This window comes from Cyanistes caeruleus, chromosome 34 (genome assembly GCF_971803275.1).
Source record: "Cyanistes caeruleus chromosome 34, bCyaCae1.hap1.1, whole genome shotgun sequence".
Taxonomy (NCBI): domain Eukaryota; kingdom Metazoa; phylum Chordata; class Aves; order Passeriformes; family Paridae; genus Cyanistes; species Cyanistes caeruleus.
In genome coordinates this window covers 1284812-1304358 of record NC_141735.1, presented here as the reverse complement: position 1 = coordinate 1304358, position 19547 = coordinate 1284812, and the positions used below count along the sequence as shown (strand labels likewise).

The following is a 19547-nucleotide window of genomic DNA, read 5'->3' as shown; positions in this document are numbered from 1 at the left end:
GGACCCCTGGGTATTATTTGGGGAGGGGGCGCTGAGGGCTGACCCCCGCCGTGTGACGCTCGGGACCCGCTCGTGCTGCTCGGGGGGGCTTTATTGGTGTCTGTGGGGCCCGGGGGGCTCGGACCCCTCCCCAAAATCTTTACGGGGGGAGAGGTCGGGCCCCCAAATCCTTGGGGAGGGGGCTCAGACCATCCCCAAATCCTCGTCCGGGGGTCTCTCCCCGCCCTCGTCCCAGGGTCCGTCCAGGGGCAGCTCACACCCTATGGGGGGGGAATAGGGGAGCTGTTACCATGGCAACGGGACCCCCCCCCCCCCAAACCTCTGACCCTCCCCCTCCCAACCCCGGACCCCCCAAAGCCCCCCCAAATCCCGAGTCCGCCCAAAAACCCCTCAGCCCCCCCCAATTCCCCCCAGTTTTGGGGTCCCTCCCAAACTCCCGGGCATCTCCAGACCCCAAATTTCGGGATAACCCCCCCAAAACCTTTTCACCTCCAAGTTTCGGGGTCCTCCCCAAAGCCCCTGAGCCCCCCCCCCCCCCGACCCTCCCCAATTTTGGGGTCCCCCCCTCACGGTGCGGCCGCAGCTGCAGAACCCGCAGGAAATATTTGGGGGGGATGCGGCCCTGGGCGTCCCCCGGCGTCAGGATCACCCCGTTGGCCGAGCGGAAAAAGGGGATCCCGTCTGCGGGGGAGGGTCCGGGGGGTCACACGGACATCGGGTGGGGCCCCAAAACATCGGGGACCCTCCCAAATGTCGGGAACCCCCCAAAAAATCGGGACCCCCCCTCACCCGCCAGCGCCCGGGGGCCGTCGATGATGATGGCGATCTCCGAGTCCGACCTCATCCCTGTGGGGAGGGGGATTTTGGGGGGTCTAGGGGGGTTTTGGGGGGTCCTGAGGGGTTTTGGGGGGTCTCTACGGGCTTTAAGGGGGTCTGAGGGGCTTCAGGGGGGAGGTTTGGGGGTCTCGAGGAGAGTTTGAGGGGTTCTAGAAAGGGATTTGGGGGGGCTCAAGGAGATTTGGGAGTGCCAAAGGCGTTTGGGAGTTTTGGGGGGGTCCTTGGGGGGGTTTAGGGGGGTCCCTGCTGAGTTTGGGGAGCTCGGAGAGTTTTGGGGGGTTGGGGGGTATTTTTTGGGGGGGGGGTGTCACGCCAGCATCTCCCAGCAGCCCCCCCCGCCAGGTGAGTGCGGGGTCTCTGGGGGGTTTTGGGGTGTCCCTGGGGTATTTTTTTGGGGGGGTCACTCACCGCTGCGCACCCCGGGGTCCCCGGGCAGCCCCCCCGCCAGGTGCAGGTGTTGCCGCCCCATCGGGCGCAGCCCCCCCGCCCGGATCGGGCCCCACAGGCGCCGCCGGGTGCCGTGGGCGAGGGTGGGGGGCAGCGCCCCGGGGGTGAGCAGGGGGGTCAGCTCCAGCTCCGGCACCTGCGACCCCCCGGACACACCCCATGGAGCAGCCGCGACCCCCAAAATCCCACCCGGGAGCTCCAAAATCCCACCCGGCGGCTCCAAAATCCCACCCGGCGGCTCCAAAATCCCACCCGGGAGCTCCAAAATCCCACCCGGCGGCTCCAAAATCCCACCCGGGAGCTCCAAAATCCCACCCGGGAGCTCCAAATCCCACCCGGGAGCTCCAAAATCCCACCCGGCGGCTCCAAAATCCCACCCGGCGGCTCCAAAATCCCACCCGGGAGCTCCAAAATCCCACCCGGGAGCTCCAAATCCCACCCGGGAGCTCCAAAATCCCACCCGGCGGCTCCAAAATCCCACCCGGCGGCTCCAAAATCCCACCCGGGAGCTCCAAATCCCACCCGGTATTCTCAAAATTCTACCGGAAATTCCCCAAATCCCACCCAGGATGCCCAAAACCCCTTTCCAAACCCCCCTCAATCCTCTCGGGGACCCTCCCAAACCCCTGGAGATCTCCCAAATCCCCTAAAACCCCCCCAAATCCGCTATAAACCCCCCCCGAACCCCTCTCCGGACCCCCCCAATCCCCTCGGGGACCCTCCCAAACCCCTGGAGATCTCCCAAATCCCCTATAAACCCCCCCAAATCCGCTATAAACCCCCCCGAACCCCTCTCCGGATCCCCCCAATCCCCTCGGGGATCCCCCAAATCCCTTATAAACCCCCCCAAATCCCCTATAAACCCCCCCGAACCCCTCTCCGGATCCCCCCAATCCCCTCGGGGACCCTCCCAAACCCCTGGGGATCCCCCAAATCCCCTATAAAACCCCCTGGACCCCCCCAATCCCCTCGGGGATCCCCCCAATCCCCTATAAACCCCCCCAAATCCCCTAAAACCCCCCCAAATCCGCTATAAACCCCCCCGAACCCCTCTCCGGACCCCCCCAATCCCCTCGGGGACCCTCCCAAACCCCTGGGGATCCCCCAAATCCCCTATAAAACCCCCTGGACCCCCCCAATCCCCTCGGGGATCCCCCAAATCCCTTATAAACCCCCCCAAACCCCTCTCCGGACCCCCCCAATCCCCTCGGGGATCCCCCAAATCCCCTATAAACCCCCCCAAATCCCCTAAAACCCCCCCAAATCCGCTATAAACCCCCCCGAACCCCTCTCCGGACCCCCCCCAATCCCCTCGGGGACCCCCCCTCACCGGCAGGGAGTGTCCCTGGTTCGCTCTCACCCTCAGGGGGTCCGGCCGGAGGGCGAAGCGACCCTTGGGGTCAGCGGCCACCACCCTGCGCACGTCCCCCTCCGAGACCCCCGCGAAACGCCGCAGCCTCAGCAGAGCCCCCACCTCGACAAAACCGTCTGACCCCAAAAATCCCCCCCGTGACCCCCAGTCAGGGCCTTTGGGGGGGTCCCAAAGGATATTTAGGGGGTCTCGGGATGTTCTGGGGGTCCTAAAAGGCATTTGGGGGGTCCCAAAGGGTATTTGTGGTGTCTCAGGATGTTCTGGGGGTCACAAAAGGCATTTGGGGGGTCCCAAAGGGTATTTGGGAGAAGGAGAGGGGTGGTTTGGGGTTCCAGAAAGCGTTTGAGGGGTCCCAAAAAGCATTTGGGGCATCCTAGAAGGAATTTGAGGGCAAGGCAAGGGTGGTTTGGGGTCCCAAAGGGCACTTGGGGGGGTCCCAGGGGGATTTGAACGGTCCCAAAATGCTTTCGGGGGAGTTCAGGGGTGGTTTGGGGTCCCAGAGGGCATTTGGGGGATCCCAGAGGAGATTTGGGGGAACCTGGAGGGGATTTAAGGGTTCAAGGGGGTAATTTGGGGTGGGTTGAGGGTCCTGGGGGACATTTAGGACAGGGCAGGGATAGTTTGGGGTGCAATAAAGCATTTCTGGGGTCCTGGGGACAATTAAGGGGTTCCAGGAACCACTTTGGGCTGCTTGGGGGTCCCAGGGGGCGTTTGGGGGTGACCCGGGGGTCCTGGTGGGTGTTTTGGGAACCCCACTGGGCATTTGGGGGCCCCAAAAGGAATTTTGGGGTGGGTTTGGGGGTGCCAGCAGCAACTTGAGTAGTTTGGGGGTCTCGGGGCGGGTCACGGGGTCCAGGGCAGCGTGGCTGAGGGGGATTTTGGGGGGATTTTGGGGGTCTCACGCACCCGGGCCCATGGGCAGCCCCTCGGCCGCAGCCCCGTGGCGCAGGACGTAGCTCAGGGCCTTCGACAGCCGCACCCCGGGGTCCTGGTGGGGTCCCAAGGGTGACCCCAAACCCCCCCGGGCACCACCCACAGCCCCCCCCACCACGGGGGACCCCCAATCTTAGACCCCCTCCCCGAATTGAGCTTCAAATACCCCCCCCTTTCAACACACCCCCAATATCTGGACCCCCCCTAAGCCCCCCCCGGGCAATCCTGGCTCCCTCACGTGTCCCCCCCCCCCCCCAAATTTGAGGTCCCCTCTTTGTGTCCTCATCGCTCCCCCCACCCTGGGGTGTCCCCCCATCCCTGGGGTCCCCCCCCTCATTGTGACCTCCCCCCCCACCCCCGGCGTCTTTGTCCCCTCCCCTCTCGGAATTCGTGTGTCCCCCTCCCCCCATTTCTGAGGTTGTGTCCCCCCCCCCCCTCAGGGTGTCCCCCCAAATCTCTGCGGTCCCAAATGTCCCACCCCCCACCTCGAGGTTTTTAGCCCTGCCCCCCTCCTCAAGATGTCCCCACCCTCCGCGGGGTGTCCCCAACCTAAATCTGGGGTGTTCCCTCCACCCCCTCCCTCAAAAAATTTTGGGGTTCCCCCCCCCTCCCGCCCCCTCCCCAACCTCCTCCTTCCGCCGCCGCCGCCGCTGGGCGGCGCTCGCGCCCTCTCCGCCCGCCATGCGCGGCCACGTGACCGGCCCGCGCAGCGCCACGTAATTCCCGCGGGGTCACGTGTTCCCCTCACGTGTCCCCCTCACGAATCCTCCGAGGTTATTGCGGGTCTGGGGGTTTTATTCTCATCACCGCCCCTCCCCCCCAAAAAAAACCCAACCGAGATTTTCCCCCCCCTCTCCTCCTCCAGGACCCCCCATCCCTCCCCTCAGTCGAGTTTCCGCGCCCCCAATTTGGGGGGGCCCCGGGGACCCGCCCGGCGCTTGGCCTCGAGCTCTCGGCGCCGCTGCTGCTCCCGCTGCCGCCGGCCCGGGGGGGGCCCTGAGGGGGACACTGAGGGGGAACAGGGAAAGGAGGGGTCAGGGGGTGAGTCGGGGGGCAGGGAAAGGGGGTTTAGGGGGATGGAGGGGTCTGGGGGTGGCCCTGAGTGTTCAGGGAGCCCGGGGGGTGCTGGGGACAGCCACAGGAGATATTGGGGGGGGGTCCCAAGGACATTGGGGAGGGGTTCAGGGGGTCCCGGGAGGCTGGGGAGTCCTTCAGGGGCATTGAGGGGTCGCTGGGGAGGGATCCCAAGGGGATTATTGGGGGTCCCGGGGGGTGGGGGGCACCCCAAGCAGTCCTGGGGGGTTGGGGGGGGGGTCTGGGGGTCCGGAGGGTATCTGGGGTGGGTCTGGGGGCTCTGGGGGGTGTTTGGGGTGGGTCTGGGAGCTCCAGGGGGTGTCCAGGGTGGGTCTGGTGGGTGTCTGGGGTGGGTCTGGGGGTTCCGGGGGGGGTCTCACCGTGCTGGCTGGGCAGGGCCTCCCAGGCGTCCTCAGTGCCCCACTCGCCCCCCACCCCCCACCCCCCCTCACCCTCATCACCCCCCCCGGCTGGGGGAGGGGCGCTGGGGGGGGGCTCTGTGGGGGTGGGGTTGGGGGGCTGCGGGGGGGTCCCCACTTCCTCCGGGCTGCTGGCAGGGGGGCTCCGGGGCAGCTCCATGTCCTGGAGAGGAGGAGGACAGAGGTGAGGGGATGGGGAGGGGGTCACACTGTGCCCCCCACCCCCCCAAAATTCACCTCCAAACTCCCCCAGTCGTCATCCCAGCCATCGGCGTCTTCCAGGAGGGGCTCCTCGGGGGGGTTCTCCTGGGCAGGGGGCTCTGGGGGGGCAAAATGAGGGTTCAGGGGGGGTCCCCAAGGCTGGGGAGGGGGTCAGGAATTGAGGGTGGGGAGGAAGAAGTATGTGGGGGGGAGGTCACTCACCTTTTGTGGGGGCCGGGGTCTGCGGGGGTCCCTGCGTGGGAGGGGGCTGTGGGGGGGCTGTACCCCCCTCGCCCCCCATCAGCCGCGCCGTCAGGGAGGTGACACCGGTGACAGCCCAGGACACTGCGGCCCCCAACCCCCCCGGCCCCCCCGGGGCAGCGGCGGTGCTGGGGGTGTCTGCAGGAGGGAGAGGAGGGGGTCACTGGATGGGGGGGGCACCCCCAAATCACCCTCGTGTACCCCCACCCCCAAAATCACCCCCTTTTCCTCCCCCATCCCCATCCTGATTCCCTCCCTTTCCCCCAGAGATCTCCCCCTCCCCACATTTTTTGCATCCCCTCCCCCCCCCCCCCCCCCCGCAGTTTCTCACCCCCCTCCTGGGCCCCCCCGGCCTCGGCTGCCGCCTCCAGCTGCTCCAGGAAGCTGCGAATCGCCCGGAACGCCTGGGGGAGCACAGGAGACCCCAATGGTGAGAGACCCCCTGCACCCCCCATAGCACCCAGACCCCCCCAAACCCTCAGAACCCCCCCACAGCTACTCTGGGACCCTCCCCAAGCACCCAGACCCCCCCCCCCAAACCCTCAGCACCACCCCACAACTGCTCTGGAACCCTCCCCAAGCACCCAGACCCCCCCCACAATTTCTCCAAGACCCCCCCAGAGGGACCCCCACAGAACTCAGGACCCCCCCCACAACTGCTTTGGGACCCCTGCTCTGAGACCCCCCCCCCACCTCAGTGGGACCACTCCCCCCATTTCATCACGACATGCAGCACCCAAATCCCCTCCCCAATTACTCTGGCTGCCTCCCCAGCACCCAGACCCCTCCCCAAATTCCTCCAGGCCCCCCCCTCAGCCTCACCTGCTGCCGCACCCCAGGGTGGGGGTCCACGGTGAGGGCGCACAGGGGGGGCAGCACCCGCCCCGCCACCTCTTGGGGGGTGTAGCACTCGTGGGTGGCCGCGAAGGCGGCGACGGCCGCGGCCCGGGCGGGGGGAAAGGGGTCCCGGGTGGCTCTGGCCAGGGCGGGGGCCAAAACCCGCCGGCGGGTCTGGGAGGGACACAGAGTGAGGAGGGGGACACGGGAATGGGGTCCCCGGGTGGCCCGAGGCAGGGTGGGGGGTCTGGGGAGGTCACAGAATGAAGGGGGGGCACAGGGGGGATGGAGTAAGGGGGTCTTGGGGGGTCTCACAACTCACCTGGGGGGGCAGGTGTGGGGCCAGGTGGCCCAGGCATGGTATGGGGGTTATGGGGGGGTTGTAGGGGGGTTATGGGGGTCTCAGAGGGGCTTCAGGGGGTCTCAGACCTCACCTGGGGGACAGGGGTGGAGCTATGTGCACAGTGGGGGGGTTACGGGGAAGTTCTGAGGGTCTCAGAGGGGTTCAAGGGGGTCTCAGAGCTCACCTGGGGGGGCAGGTGGGGGGCCAGGCGCCCCAGGCACAGCGTGGCGTTGCAGCGCAGGGGTCCCAGCGCATCCCCCCCCTGCACCCGCAGCAGCAGCCGGGGCAGCTCTCCCCCCCTGCGCCCCTCCCCCAGCTTGGGCGCCAGCAGCACCATGGACTGGGGGGAGGGGGGACACAGGAGGGGTCAGGGGGCACCCCCAGATGGAATTGGGGGAGGGTCCTACCCCACCCAACCCATTTAGGGGTGCCCAGGTGAGGGAGTCCCACTCGTTTTAGGGGCCCACAGGTGGTTTTGGAAGGAGTTCCCAAATTATTTAGGGAGGGGGTTTCCAGGTGATCAGAAAGTCCCACCCATTGGGGGGGGAGGTCCCCATTCTGTCCCACCCATTTAGGGAGCGCCCAGGTGATTCAGGGGGGTCCCCAGGTGGGTTTGGGGGGTCACAATTTGATTTTTAGAAAAGTCTCCAGGTGGTTTTGAGGGATCCCCAGGTGACTTCTGAGGGTGTCCCAGGAGGTTTGGGGGTCCTGGGGGATTTAGGGGGTTCCCAGGTGATTTTTTGGGTGCTGGGTCACTGGGGAGGGGGTTCCCAGGTGATTTTTTGGGTGCTGGGTCATTGGGGAGGGGGTTCCCTCCCCAATGATTTGGAGGCTCCTGGATGATTTTGGGGGCCCACCTTGACCGTCTGCTCACGGATGGCCGGGTTGGAGTCGAGGAACCCGTGGGCAACGTGGGGGAAAATTTGGGAATCCACTGTGGCGTCAGGCAGGAACTCAACGAACTCCTCGAGCTGGGTGGGGGCATGAGACCCCTGAACACCCCAGAGACCCCCCCCCAAAACCACAGATCCCCCCCTTCAGCCTCCTCTGAACCCATGGACCCCTCCCCAGACCCCACAGAGCACCCCCATCCCTCCCAGTGCCATCCCAGACTGTCCCAGTCCTTCCCACTCCCTCCCAGCTCCATCCCAGTTCCCTCCCAGTGCTCCCAGTCACCAGCTGCAGCAGGCGCAGGCGCAAGCCCCGCTCAGGGGACGAGAAGAGCCGGACGAGGACGGGGACGATTCGCTCCTGGTACTCGGGGGGGTCCAGGACCTTCGCCACCTGCGGGAGCGAGGGGATCACTGTGGGGAGTTTGGGGGTCCCACCTGCAGCAGGGGGGGCAGGGAGGTTGTGGGTGGGATTTTTGGGGTCGGGGGGGTTATGGGGATATTTTTGGGGGTCCCACCTGCAGCAGGGGGGGCAGGGAGGTTGTGGGTGGGATTTTTGGGGTCGGGGGGGTTATGGGGATATTTTTGGGGGTCCCACCTGCAGCAGGGGGGGCAGGGCACTGGCGTCAGCGCTGCCCAGCTCCAGGGCCTCGAGCAGCCGCGGGAGCAGCTTGTGGCGCCGGAAGGGCCCCGGGAGGGACTCCAGGAGAGGGGGCAGCTCCTGCAGGAACGTCCGGCGCTCCGAGGGGTCCTGGACCTGCCGGGGGTCCCAAAAACACCGGGGGTCAGGGGGCACAGCGGGGGATGAGGGAACAGGGATGGGAAGGGTGATGGGGATGAAGATGAGGAAGAGAATGAAGCAATACGAGTGAGGATGGTGACGATCAGGGGACAGGGATGGGAATGAGAATGAGGATGGGAACAGGGATAAGGAACAAGAACAAGCACAAAGATGACGAAACAGGGACGAGGATGAGGCTGAAGATGAGGATGATGGAATGGGGATGAGAAGGAGGCTGAAGATGAAGTTGAGACCAGACCTGAAAGTGCTCGAGGAAGAGCCCGGTGCGCACCAGGGCACAGGCCAGGAAGGCTCCTGGGCGCTGCAGCTGCTCCAGGAGTGGCCCCGGGCCCGGCCGGGCCCCCGGATCCGCCGCCACCAACTCCGAGAAGGGCGGGATGAGCCCGGGGGGCAGCTGGGGGGGACAAGGGGGACACGGGGTCAGAGGCACCCCAGAGTCTGGGGGGGACATGGAGTCAGGGGTACCCCAGAGTCTGGGGGGAGTGAAACTCGGGGGGGATCCCGGTGTTTGGGGGTGCCCAGGATTTCTGGGGGGGGGGTCCCTGACCTTGCCGAAGCTGCGCAGGGCCCCCGGCCGGGGGAGGGGTCCGTTGAAGACCTCCCAGATGAGGCAGCCCAGGCGCCACATGTCCCCTGCCCTGGGGGGGCCGTGACAGTGGGGAGGGGGCATGGGGGACCCCCATGGTCCCCTCAGCCCCTCTTGAGCCCCCCAGTGCCACCCCCCCATTTCCCTTCCCAACTCACCAGGGCTCCCCCTGCCCTCGGGAGGGGTCGCTGAGCTCGGGGGGGTCCTGGGGCCGGGAGGGTTCGCCGGGGGGACGAGTGGGGGTCCCCTCACTGGTGGCCGCCACCCTCTCGAGCCCCCCCAGCTTCCACTCGCCCCCAGGGTCCACGAAGATGGCGTCGAGTCCCAGCGCGTGGTGAACCAGCCCCGAGACCCCCAGGAACGCCAGTGCAGTCTGGGGGGGGAAAAAACTCCCCCGATATCGGTAACCCCCCCACACAAAAGGGCACCCTCCCACCCAGGAGCCAAAAACCTCTCAGACCCCAGGATCCCCCCCAGACCCCAGAAATCCCCCCCAAAATCCCGGGAATCTCCCCACCCACCTGGGGCCCCCCAGATCTTGGAGTCACCCCCTGATTGCAGGGTCCCCCCAAAGGCCTCGTATCCCCCCAGGGACCCCCCCCTCAGATTTCCCCCAAATCCCCCCAGACCCAGCCCCCCACCAGGATCCGCTGCAGCCCCCAGACACCCCCAAACCCCCCTCACCAGCAGCCATTGCAGCCCCCAGACCCCCCCCCAAACCCCCCTCACCAGCAGCCGCTGCAGCCCCCAGACCCCCCCCCCAAACCCCCCTCACCAGCAGCCGCTGCAGCCCCCAGGCCACCTCCTGCTCGCCCTGGTCCCCGCTCGGGGGGTGCAGCCGCAGGTGCCGCCGCAGGGGGGTCACGGCCTCTGTCACCAGGTACAGGCACTGCTCCGTCTGGGGGGGCACTCCGGGTCACCCCCGTGTCCCCTCAAGTCCTTGTGTCCCTCCTGTGTCCCCTCGCTGTCCCCTAGTGTCCCCTCCATTCCCCCAATGTCCCTTCATGTCCCCCCACTCACCCTCATCCCCTCATTCCCCCAATGTCCCCACCGACCCCCCCGTGTCCCCGGTGTCCCCCCGGTGCTGTCACCTCCAGGCTATCCAGGTACCCCAGGATGTTGGGGTGTCGGAGGCTACGGAGCCGCTTCAGCCCCGCCCGGGCCAGGGCGGTGGCACCGGGGTCCCCCCCCGGGCCCAGGCTGTGGGCGAACACCGACACCGGAGCCCCGTCGGCCTGGGGACACGGGGACAGTCAGGGGACACCGGGGGAAGAGGGGGTAGACAGAGGGACACGGTGGGGACATGCGGGACCCGAGTAATGGCACGGCAGGGGGACACGGTGGGGACCCGGAGACAGGGTGGGCGCAGGGAGAGGGGACATGAGGGGACAGATGGAGATGTGGGGACAGAGACAGCTGGGACCGGGGGACATGTGGGGACAGCGAGAGTCGGGGGCACAAAGGGATGAGGACACCGAGGGACACCGGGGATGGGGACACGGAGGGACGGAAGGATGGGGGTCGTGGGGACCGGGGTGACTCGGGACGGGGGATGGCGGGGCCGTGGCCATGGAGGGATGCGGGGGCAGGGTGGGGACACACGAGGGGACGCGGGACCCCCCCCCGCCACAACCCACCCACCTTGCGGCGCCCCCGCAGCAGCCGCCAGAGCGGTGCCGGGGCCGCGGGGTCCGGGAGCGGGTCCGCGTCGGGATCCGCATCGGGCGGGCCCAGCTCGAAGGGGAAATCCCGCACCGGGTCCCGGGAGAAGAGCCACATGGCAGGGCCGGGCCCGGGATCCCGGGGGGGTCCCGGGGGTCTGAGGGGGTCCCGGGGCCGGGGCCGCAGCGGGCCCGGAGGAAGCGGCGGCGGCGCCGGGCGGGAGGATCCGGTGACGGACCGGGGGGGGCGGGGTCACCGTGAACCAGTGAGGGACAAGGGGCGGGTTCTAAATGAGCCAATGAAAGGGCAGGGGCGGGAAATGGGAGGAGCGAAGGGCGGGACCTGGGAGAGCCAATCAGAAGCTGGGGAGGGGCCTGAAGGAACCAATGAGGGGACAAGAAGGGGAAGGGGCGGGGCAGAAAAGAGATGAGATGAAAAGCACCGGGGAGGGGCGGGGCTTGTAGAGGACACGCGGCAGGAAGTGGCTGTGACGTCACCACGCGCACTCAGCCCCCTCTGCTGTGACGTCAATGGGAAGCCAATGACGTCATATGCACCAAGGCCACCCCCCCCCACACCTGCCACAGCCCCAGTGATGACACCAGGCCAGTCAGGACTCAGCAGTTTATTGGGAACTGGGGGTCCCTGTCACGATAGTGGGGGGCGGTCCCACACACTCCCTGCAGCAATGCGGGGCCCCCGTCACGATATGGGAGCGCTGTCACGATCGGGGGGGGGTCCCGTCTCCATACTCATCCTCAGAGCGATCCAGAGTCCTGCTGTGATATGGAGCTGTTGCAGAACACAGGTTCCTATCACGATAGACGACCCCGTCATGATATGGGCGACCCCCTGTCCCGGTACCACAGTGTGGGGCTGTGGGAAAATGAGGGACTGGGGCGTCCCTGTCACAATAGGGAGTCCCTGTCGTGATATGGGGGGGCTCTATTACCAACAGGGATCCCTGTCACGACATGAAATCAGCCCCTCATTGTACCATGGACCCCCAAAGCCATGTGAACAAAGCAGGGGCGCTTCCCATCATGATAAAGGGTCCTTATCGCAATGCAAGGGCTCTTGTCACGACATGAGATCCCTGTCAGGATATGGGGGGGGGGGTGTCACCCTTTTCCATGGATTGTGAATTCCCCAAGCGAAGGAGGAGAAACGGGGGTCCCCACCATAATACGGGACTGCCTGTCGTGATATCGGGGGGCTCTGTCGTGATATCGGGGGGCTCTGTTGCGATAGGGCCCCAGGCCAGCAGCAGCAGCGCCGCAGGGAGTCGAACCCCGCCCCGGGGGGTCCCGGGGGTGCCACCACCGGCGCCTTTTGCTTTTTTTTTGGCCTTTTTGGGTCTGGAGGAGAAAAAGCAAAACCTGAGAAAACAGGGAAAAGTTTTCTCAGGAAAAGAAAAAACCTCCCGAAATGGGAAAAGAACAAAAAAACCTCCCCAAACCAGGTCCGGCCCCACCCCACATAATTTGGGGCAAGATGTGGGGAATTTGGGGCCGGAGCACAGCCGAAAACAGGCGGTTTGAGGTTTGGGGCCCAGCGCGCGCTCCCGGCGCAATTCGGGCGGAAAAACGGGGATTTTGGGTCAGAGTCACGGCCCAGACGCAAAACAGACTCAGAAACGGGGATTTGCGGTCACAGGCGCGTCCCGGTCGCAAAATAGAGCTGGAAAAGAGAAATCTGGGGCGCAAAATGGGCTCGAATCGGGGGATTTAGGGTTAATCCCGCGCCCCCGGCGCACGACGAGGTCAGAAATGGGAATTTGGGATCAGACACGCGATCCGGGCGCAAAACGGGTCAGAAACGGGGATTTGGGGCCGATCGCGCGCCCCTGGCGCTAAACGAGCTCCAAAAGGGCCACTTTGGGTTAAACGCGCGCCCCCGGCGCAGAATTAGCTCAGAATTGGGCGGTTGGGGTTAATCACGCGCCCCCCTCGCAGTTTGGGCCGAGAACAGGGGATTTTGGGGTCGGCGCGTCCCGGGGCCCCGCCGGTACTTACTCCGCTCGCTCACCTTTTCCTGCCTCTTATTTTGGGGGGAATTTCTAGTTTTTATGCCTTTTTTTTTTTTGGAGCAAATTGTCCATTTTGGGGCGAATCGAGGCGGTTTTGGCACTGTCACTGTGGGGAGGGGAGAGAGACAACACCCAACCCCCCATCCCCCGAACCTGCTCCTCCATCCCTTTGCCTTGGGGGAAAATCCGGGGAAAATGGTACAAAAGCTCCTCCCCCTCCCCAGGCACCACGGGAAGGTGCTGACTAAGCACTTTTTTGGGTGGAAAAAACCCTGCTTTTTGTTTAAATTCCCAGCTTGGGGTCGGGCCCTGCCAGCAGCGCATTCTGAGGCAATTTTAGCAATTTTGGGGTCTTTTCTTGGGGGCAAAGCAGCCAAACCCAAAGCTCCCCCTCCCATCCCTGGAATGGCCCATTTTGAGGTGAAAGCGGCACAAATACCAATTTCTGGCTCCCTACTGTTCCTGCAGACCCTGTTTTGGGGCTTTTTTGCCCCAGTCTGGCTCTCGGAGGCTCCTCTGGCGGGGGCAGGGCCGGCGGGGGCTGCAAAAAACACCCACGAGACCCCCCCCACACACACCCTGTCAGCACAATCGGTTTTGGGGGGAAAAGCGGCCGAATCGGGCAAACCGTCGCGATTTTCCGCCGGTTTTGGGGGGATTTAGGGTCGGGAAGTGCCCGCATGCCACGTCCGGGGGGGTCCCCGCGCTTCCCCCGCCTCCCCAAACCGGCCGGAATCGCCCCAAATCCGCCGCCCTTCCCCCCTCCCCCCGCGCGGGTCCCGAAAGGGGGGGGTGGCTCAGGGTGGGGGAGGGGCGCACCCGGTACCTGCCACCGCCGATTTTGGGGGGGGGGTTTTTGCCTCAAATTCGAGGTTCCCCCCCCCCACGCTCGCTCCTACACTTACTCGTTTTGGGGATAAAAGTCTAAATTTAACCATTCCTGCTGCTGGTTTTGGAGAAAAAACCTGAAAACATGATTATTGTCCCCTCCCCCCGCGCCTGCTCCAGCCCCTCCCTCCGCGGGGTATTTTGGGGGGGGTTTACTTTTGTTTTCTCTAAGGAAAGCTCCTGGAGCCACATTCCTGCTCTTCCAGCTTCACTTTGGGGCAAAAAAAGCTTCTTTTTGATGCTGCTGACTCTTCCTACTTGCGGCTGCGGAAAGGGCGGAAAACACCCCAAAACCGCCCCCTCCCCACCAAAAACCGACCTCCCCAAAAAATGAAATTAAATCGACTCTTACTTCTCTGAATTCCCCAAATCTGGGGGTTTTCTCCTCAAATCCCTGCCGGAATCTCCTGAGCGCGTTTTGAGTGCAGACTGGCCTTTTTTGGTTAAATCCTTTCTTTTTTTTTCCCTTTCCTCGGCTTTTTCTCACCGTTTTTTTTGCCTTTTTTCCCTGCGTTTTGCTGCTTCCCTGAGGGGGAAAAACACTCGAGACACCCCCTCCCCAAATCCCCCCCACCCCCAGAAAAAATACAAAACATTTCTTTGATCATTTCTCTCCCTTCTTTTTATCACCGGCCCCTCCCGCGCGACGCCTTTGGGATAAAAACAGAAGATTTTGGACACTTACTGAGCGGCGCCGGCGGGAGCGGCGGAGCCGGAGGGCGCTGGAGGAATTTGGGGGGTTTTCCCCATTTCTGGGGAGTTTAATAGAAAAAGGGGAAAGGGGAGGGGCGACGGCGGCGGCGCCTGCAACGACAAAACCCCAAAACCCCCCAAATCCCCCCAAAATTCCCAAACCCCCAGAGGGGGTGGGGCCTCACCCGGCCGCTGCCTCCGGCTCCGTTTGGGGCATTTTCCTCAAATTCCTGAATTTTCCCAGCTCCGGGGCTCAAATCGAGAATTTTCTTCCTTTTTCTCCCTTTATCCTTCTTTTTTTCATTATTTTTCGCTTCTATTTTCTCCTCTAAATCCTCTTTGATTTTCTCTCATTTTTCCTCTCTTCTATTTTTTCTCTCTTCTCATTTTTTCCCTGTTTTCTTTCACTTCCATCTTCTCAATTTTTTCAGCACTTGGGTTTTTCTTTTTTTCTATAATTTTCTATTTTCTTTTTTCATTTTTTCCCAATTGTATTTTTTCCAATTGCATTTTTTCTATTTATTTACAGTCTATTTTAATTTTTTCTATTATTTTTTCTAGTCTTCTATTTGTTCTATTTTCTTTTTTCTAATTTCTTCTATTTTCTCCACTTTTCTACTTTAAATTTTTTCTAGTTTCTTCTATTTTCCAATTTTCTTCTCTTTTTTTTTTCTATTTTCTTTTTTTCCATTTTTCTATGCTTTTTCAATTTTCTTTTTTTCCAATTTCAAATTTTCCAATTTTTTTCTATTTTCTTTTAATTTTCTATTTTCTTTTTTCTGATTTTCTTCTATTTTCTCTTTTTGTTCTATTTTCTGTCTTTTTGTCCTGGTTTTTTTTTTTTTTCTCTCTTCTCTCTGCTCCTCCCCTGCCCAACTGCCGCCATTTTACCAAAAAGTCCTTTTTTTCCCCCCAGATGGGGCAACTGCGAAGAAAAACTTTCCTTTCCCTGCCGATTCCATCTTCACTCTTCAATTTTCCTGTTCTTCCCTCAAAATTGGCTCCTCTCAATCCATCCTGAGCCTGAAAATGCCGCATTTCACCCCAAACCGGCCGCCCCCGCCTGCGCTGCCCGGCCCGGCCCCGCTTGGGGACAAAACTACATTTTTTAAAGCTTTAGGAGCTTTTGTTTAAAAAATAAATTTAGGAGCTTTTTTAGCAGAAAATAGCGTATCAAGCGCTTTTTCCTTCTTTAAATTAAAGCAGCTTAAAAAGCTCTTTTTTTAAAATTAAAACCGCCCCAGCTCGCTCCGGCTTTTCGAAAATATCACATTACGATATTTTAAGAATTAAAGAGCTGCGAGAGCTGCGTTTTCTCCCAGAAATCGGCTTTGAAAGCAGCGATTTCTTAAAAACCAGCATCAGAAGCTTCGGTTTAAATAAAAACCAGCTTTAGGAGCTTTTCTAAGGTTTTTCATTCATTTTTTCAATTAAAAGCGCCCCGGCTGGCCCCGGCTTTTCCCATTACTGGAATCGCCGCAATTTAAGGATCTTTCTTGAAAGCAAGCAGCTTTAAGAGCTCGGTTTTCCTTAAAGGAAACAGCTTTTATCTCTTTTCTTTAAATAAAGATTTATGAGCCGCTTTTATGAAATAAAGCAGCCTTAGAAGCTCTTTCTATAAAATTTCGCAGCTTTAAGAGCTTTTTGTAGGCAGTGAAGCCGTTTTTGGAGCTCTCGATAGAAAATAAAGCCATTATAGGAGCTTTTTTTGTATAAAATCGAGCAGCTCTAAGAGCTTTGGGCTCAGAATCGAGCGATTTTGGGCCGAATTGGGGCCGTTTCGGGGCTGGTTCTCGGCCGGGCGCTGCGGGCGCGGGGCCCTCCCTTATAAACGGCCCAGCCCCGCCCCCGCGGGGGCGACAAAATAGTCCCTAAAATCGCCAAAAAAGGGCAGCACCCCCAAAATCACCCCTCAAAATTCACCGCCCCCAGCGTGAAAAAGCTTATTTTCTCATTATTTCCCCTTTTTTACCATTTTCTTTGATTTTTTTCCCTCACGAACTGCGCCCCCCTCCCCCCCATCAGGCTGTGGGCCTTTGGCAGGCCCACGCGGTCCAGCACGAAAGTGGTTAAATTTAACAGCGATTTTTCGTTCAGTTTGGCCAGTTCTGCCCTAAAATCCCCGGCTTCGACCTTCCCGGGTGGTTTTAGAGCTTTTTTTAATTTGGTTTTTTTTTTTTTTAAATTTTACACTCGTTTTGGCTTTTGCTGCGTCACGGGCTTGGGCCGATGCCAAAAAGGCGCCGTTTCTCCTCGAAAGGGTCACAAATCTTGAGGGGGGAAAAAAAAACTTCTTTAGGGGTCACAGACCTGAAACCCCCCAATTTTCACCGATTTTTTTATTCCCCCAAAACCCCCAGCGACCATTTTATAACCCTTTTTTTTTTTTTTCACCCGTGACCAGCACAGCTTGAACTACCATCTTTATTTCTTTTATTTACGACAGAAATGCATCAAAATCTCGGTGTTTCACCCCACTTCAGGCCATGCCGAGTCATGGAAGTCCATGTTTTCAATAAAGGGACTAAAACCCATTATTTTAATGAATTTTTTAGTCATTTTTTAGGCATTTTGAGGCGTTTCCGGGCAGGAAATGACACCCCAAAAATGCTGGAAGGGAGGGGACAACCCCCCCTCCCCAACCCCTCTAATTATCATTCATTAAAGCTGCTCTGAGGCTAATTAAAGCTGCTGACGAAGTTAATGAGGCATTTTGGGGGTGTGGGAAGAGCTGTTCCGACATTTTCGGGGCGTTTCCTTCGGGAGAAACTATTTCCTTATTGTTATTAATTATTTTCTGTGTTATTCCACTCTTAAGATTTTCAAATGTAATTTCCCCCCCATCATTTCAGCTATTGGAAAAGGTCTCCCCCCAAATAACGTGAATTTAGGGAAAATTTAGCTCAATTATCTTTTTTACAGCAATAATCAGCCAATTTGCAACTGGTTTAAGTCAAAATTTTAAATTTAAAATAATTTTAGAAACTCTGACATGGCCAAAGTTCACGTTTTCTGTATGAAAATACCTCAAAAGCTGCTTTTTCACAGGGGCTGGTCCTGGAGGGGCCCTTTTACAGTACTGGCCATGAAAAAGGTGAATCACATTTTCACCAAAGTTATTTTTTCAGGGAAAAAAAAAAAAAAAAGAGGGAGGATTAATTTCAAATTATTTCGGCAGCAATAATAAGTTCTTTCTTATTTTTTTTTAAACCTAATCCCTCTGATTTCAGCTTAATTTTATTTTCTTAGTCCTGACACGCCTAAAATTCTTTTTTTTTAGTAGAAATGCCTCCAAAAACTATTTTTTCCTCAGGAGCTGAGCCTGGAGAGGCCATTTTAAAGCATTTTCCTCTGGAAAGATGCTCTGAATCCAATCTTGTGCGTTTCTTAGGAATAAAATGGGAGTAAAAAAATCAGGTTTTTTGGGTTTTTTTTCAGGTGGGGTAGCACTAAAAGTTGTGAAGAGCTTCAGCAGCACTTTAAGGTCACTTTAAGCCATTTTTGCGGTACAGGATGCAGGTTTTGTCCTCAAAAATCACATCTAAGCCAAACTCTGCAGCTTTTCAGCTGATTTTTTAAAAGAAAGGGCCCCATTTTTAACCCAAACTACGAGGTTGTCCCTCCACTCACCCCAGCTCCCTTTCTCAGAGAATTTTGGAAGAAAAACCACCTCAGTTCTTCACTCAAAACCCACCATTTCCTCGAGGTTTTCCAGCTGGTTTTAAACGAACCCTTTTCAGCGGCTTTTCACACAAAAATTACCTCACGAAAAGCGGCGCGTACGGGGGGGACTTCATCGCACCCCCTCCCCCTCAAACTGCCGCTAAACGTGCACAGACCCCCTCCCCCCACTCGCTCCCCTCCCCCACAGCTCCGAATTTCTTTCTACCCCTCCCCCACCCCCATTTACAGGCAAAAAAAAAGGGATTTGGGGGCGGGAGCGGTCGCGGAGGGATCCGGCGGAGGGATCCGCGGAGGGAGGCGGTGTGAAGTGACTCCCGGTCACGTGGCCGGCGGAGGGATCCGCGCGCGGAGGGATCTGAGAGTGACGCGTCAATGGGCGGGTCCGCGCCGAGACCCCGCCCCTCAGCAGGCGCCTCCCTTCGCTTTGCCGCAGTCGCCGCGGGGGCGGCGCCGGGGGCGGGAGTGCGGCGCCATCGCTCCGTTCTCCCCGCATTGGGCGGGGGAGGGGTCGAGTCACCTCCGTCGCGTCCTGAGAGACCGAACAGTTAAAAATACCCACCCTTTTCTCCTTGGTTTTACCTCAGAAAAGCTCGAGTTGCTTCAGGTAAATCTCACTTGCCTCAGAAATGACCGATTTCCCTGAGAAAATGTCTGGTTTCCTTCAAGAACCTCTGATTTTCCTCATCAATGTCTCATTTCCCCCTGGGACGTCTGGTTTGTCTCAGAAATGATTGATTTCCCTCAAGAAGTGTCCGATTTGCCTCAGAAATGTCCTGTTTGCCTCGAAAATGTTTTATTAACGGCATCAATGTCTTACCTCCCTCAGAAATGTCCCAATTTGTATCAAAACCGCTTCATTTCCCTCAGTAACTTCCCGATTTGCCTCAGAAGTGTCTCATTTCCCTCAGAAATGTTAAGTTTTGCCTCAGAAAATGTATTATTTCCCTCAGAAAATTTCCTTTTATTCAGATATAACCCGCTCCCCCCTCCAAAATGGCGCCTCCCCACACAACAGCCTCGGGAGGCGGGAGGACTCGCATCCTTCACGATTTCCCTCAGGAAACATTTATTCCAAAACATTTCTTTATCCCATCAAATATTTATATTTTCTTCCTTTTTTACTTTGTAAACGTTGGGTTTTAGAGCAGTTTATCCGTGTTCTTTAAGCCCCGGCAAGACCTACCCCTCCCACACACAAAATCCTCACTGGTTCTCCCTTAAAAAATCCTTAAATTTCTAAAAAGCACCTTAAGAAAATGAAGTTATCCGGGACTGAGGCGGTTTTGCTGCAGAGTGGAGGCGTGTGGGGTTTATGGGTAGAAAATGTGATATTTTGGTTAAACACGGCCCTACTGGGTAGGGAAATGGGGTTAAATAGTGAAATAGGGGGATTTGGGGTGGGTTTGTGAAGGTCCCGAATGGACAATGAGCGATGCCCCAAAATCAGCAGGACTTGCCCCGACGCTGATGGAATTTGTCCCAAAGGTCTCGTTAGTGCTAATGAGGGGGACTCCCCGCAACACAGAACCCCCTGACAGGTGACAAGTGTGACATGTGTGACACCCGCGTGTCCCCGAGACCCCAGCCTG

At 59.4% G+C, this 19547-nt stretch overlaps 2 protein-coding genes and 1 long non-coding RNA gene across 4 annotated transcripts; all 3 read right to left on the bottom strand.

Moving 5' to 3' along the window:
• Window positions 1-73: 73 nt before the first annotated feature.
• On the bottom strand, window positions 74-4298 carry TRPT1 (tRNA phosphotransferase 1). The gene is made up of 7 exons (XM_086870907.1): window positions 4216-4298; window positions 3563-3644; window positions 2615-2772; window positions 1246-1420; window positions 790-846; window positions 571-681; window positions 74-260 (listed from the first exon to the last, which is right to left on the bottom strand). The coding sequence occupies exons 1-7, from the start codon at window positions 4270-4272 to the stop codon at window positions 184-186; spliced, it is 717 nt and encodes a 238-aa protein (XP_086727033.1). The 5' UTR covers window positions 4273-4298; the 3' UTR covers window positions 74-183.
• A 148-nt stretch (window positions 4299-4446) lies between these two features.
• On the bottom strand, window positions 4447-10912 carry SCYL1 (SCY1 like pseudokinase 1). Of its 2 annotated transcripts, XM_086871083.1 has the most exons (16): window positions 10644-10912; window positions 10094-10237; window positions 9778-9900; window positions 9161-9375; window positions 8964-9054; window positions 8655-8810; window positions 8213-8371; window positions 7901-8008; window positions 7582-7695; window positions 6909-7064; window positions 6367-6555; window positions 5876-5948; window positions 5506-5682; window positions 5320-5402; window positions 5044-5245; window positions 4447-4597 (listed from the first exon to the last, which is right to left on the bottom strand). In XM_086871083.1, exons 1-16 carry the CDS (start codon window positions 10779-10781, stop codon window positions 4473-4475), a joined length of 2253 nt encoding a protein of 750 aa, XP_086727209.1. In that variant the 5' UTR covers window positions 10782-10912; the 3' UTR covers window positions 4447-4472. The 2 variants fall into 2 exon arrangements, with proteins under 2 accessions (XP_086727209.1, XP_086727210.1); XM_086871084.1 differs by lacking the exons at window positions 9778-9900; window positions 10094-10237; window positions 10644-10912 and adding an exon at window positions 9732-9747.
• A 3289-nt stretch (window positions 10913-14201) lies between these two features.
• On the bottom strand, window positions 14202-18122 carry LOC147647749 (uncharacterized). Its single transcript, XR_015281381.1, has 2 exons — window positions 17301-18122; window positions 14202-16544 (listed from the first exon to the last, which is right to left on the bottom strand). It is a non-coding gene; the product is annotated as an uncharacterized LOC147647749 (long non-coding RNA).
• Window positions 18123-19547: the final 1425 nt, after the last annotated feature.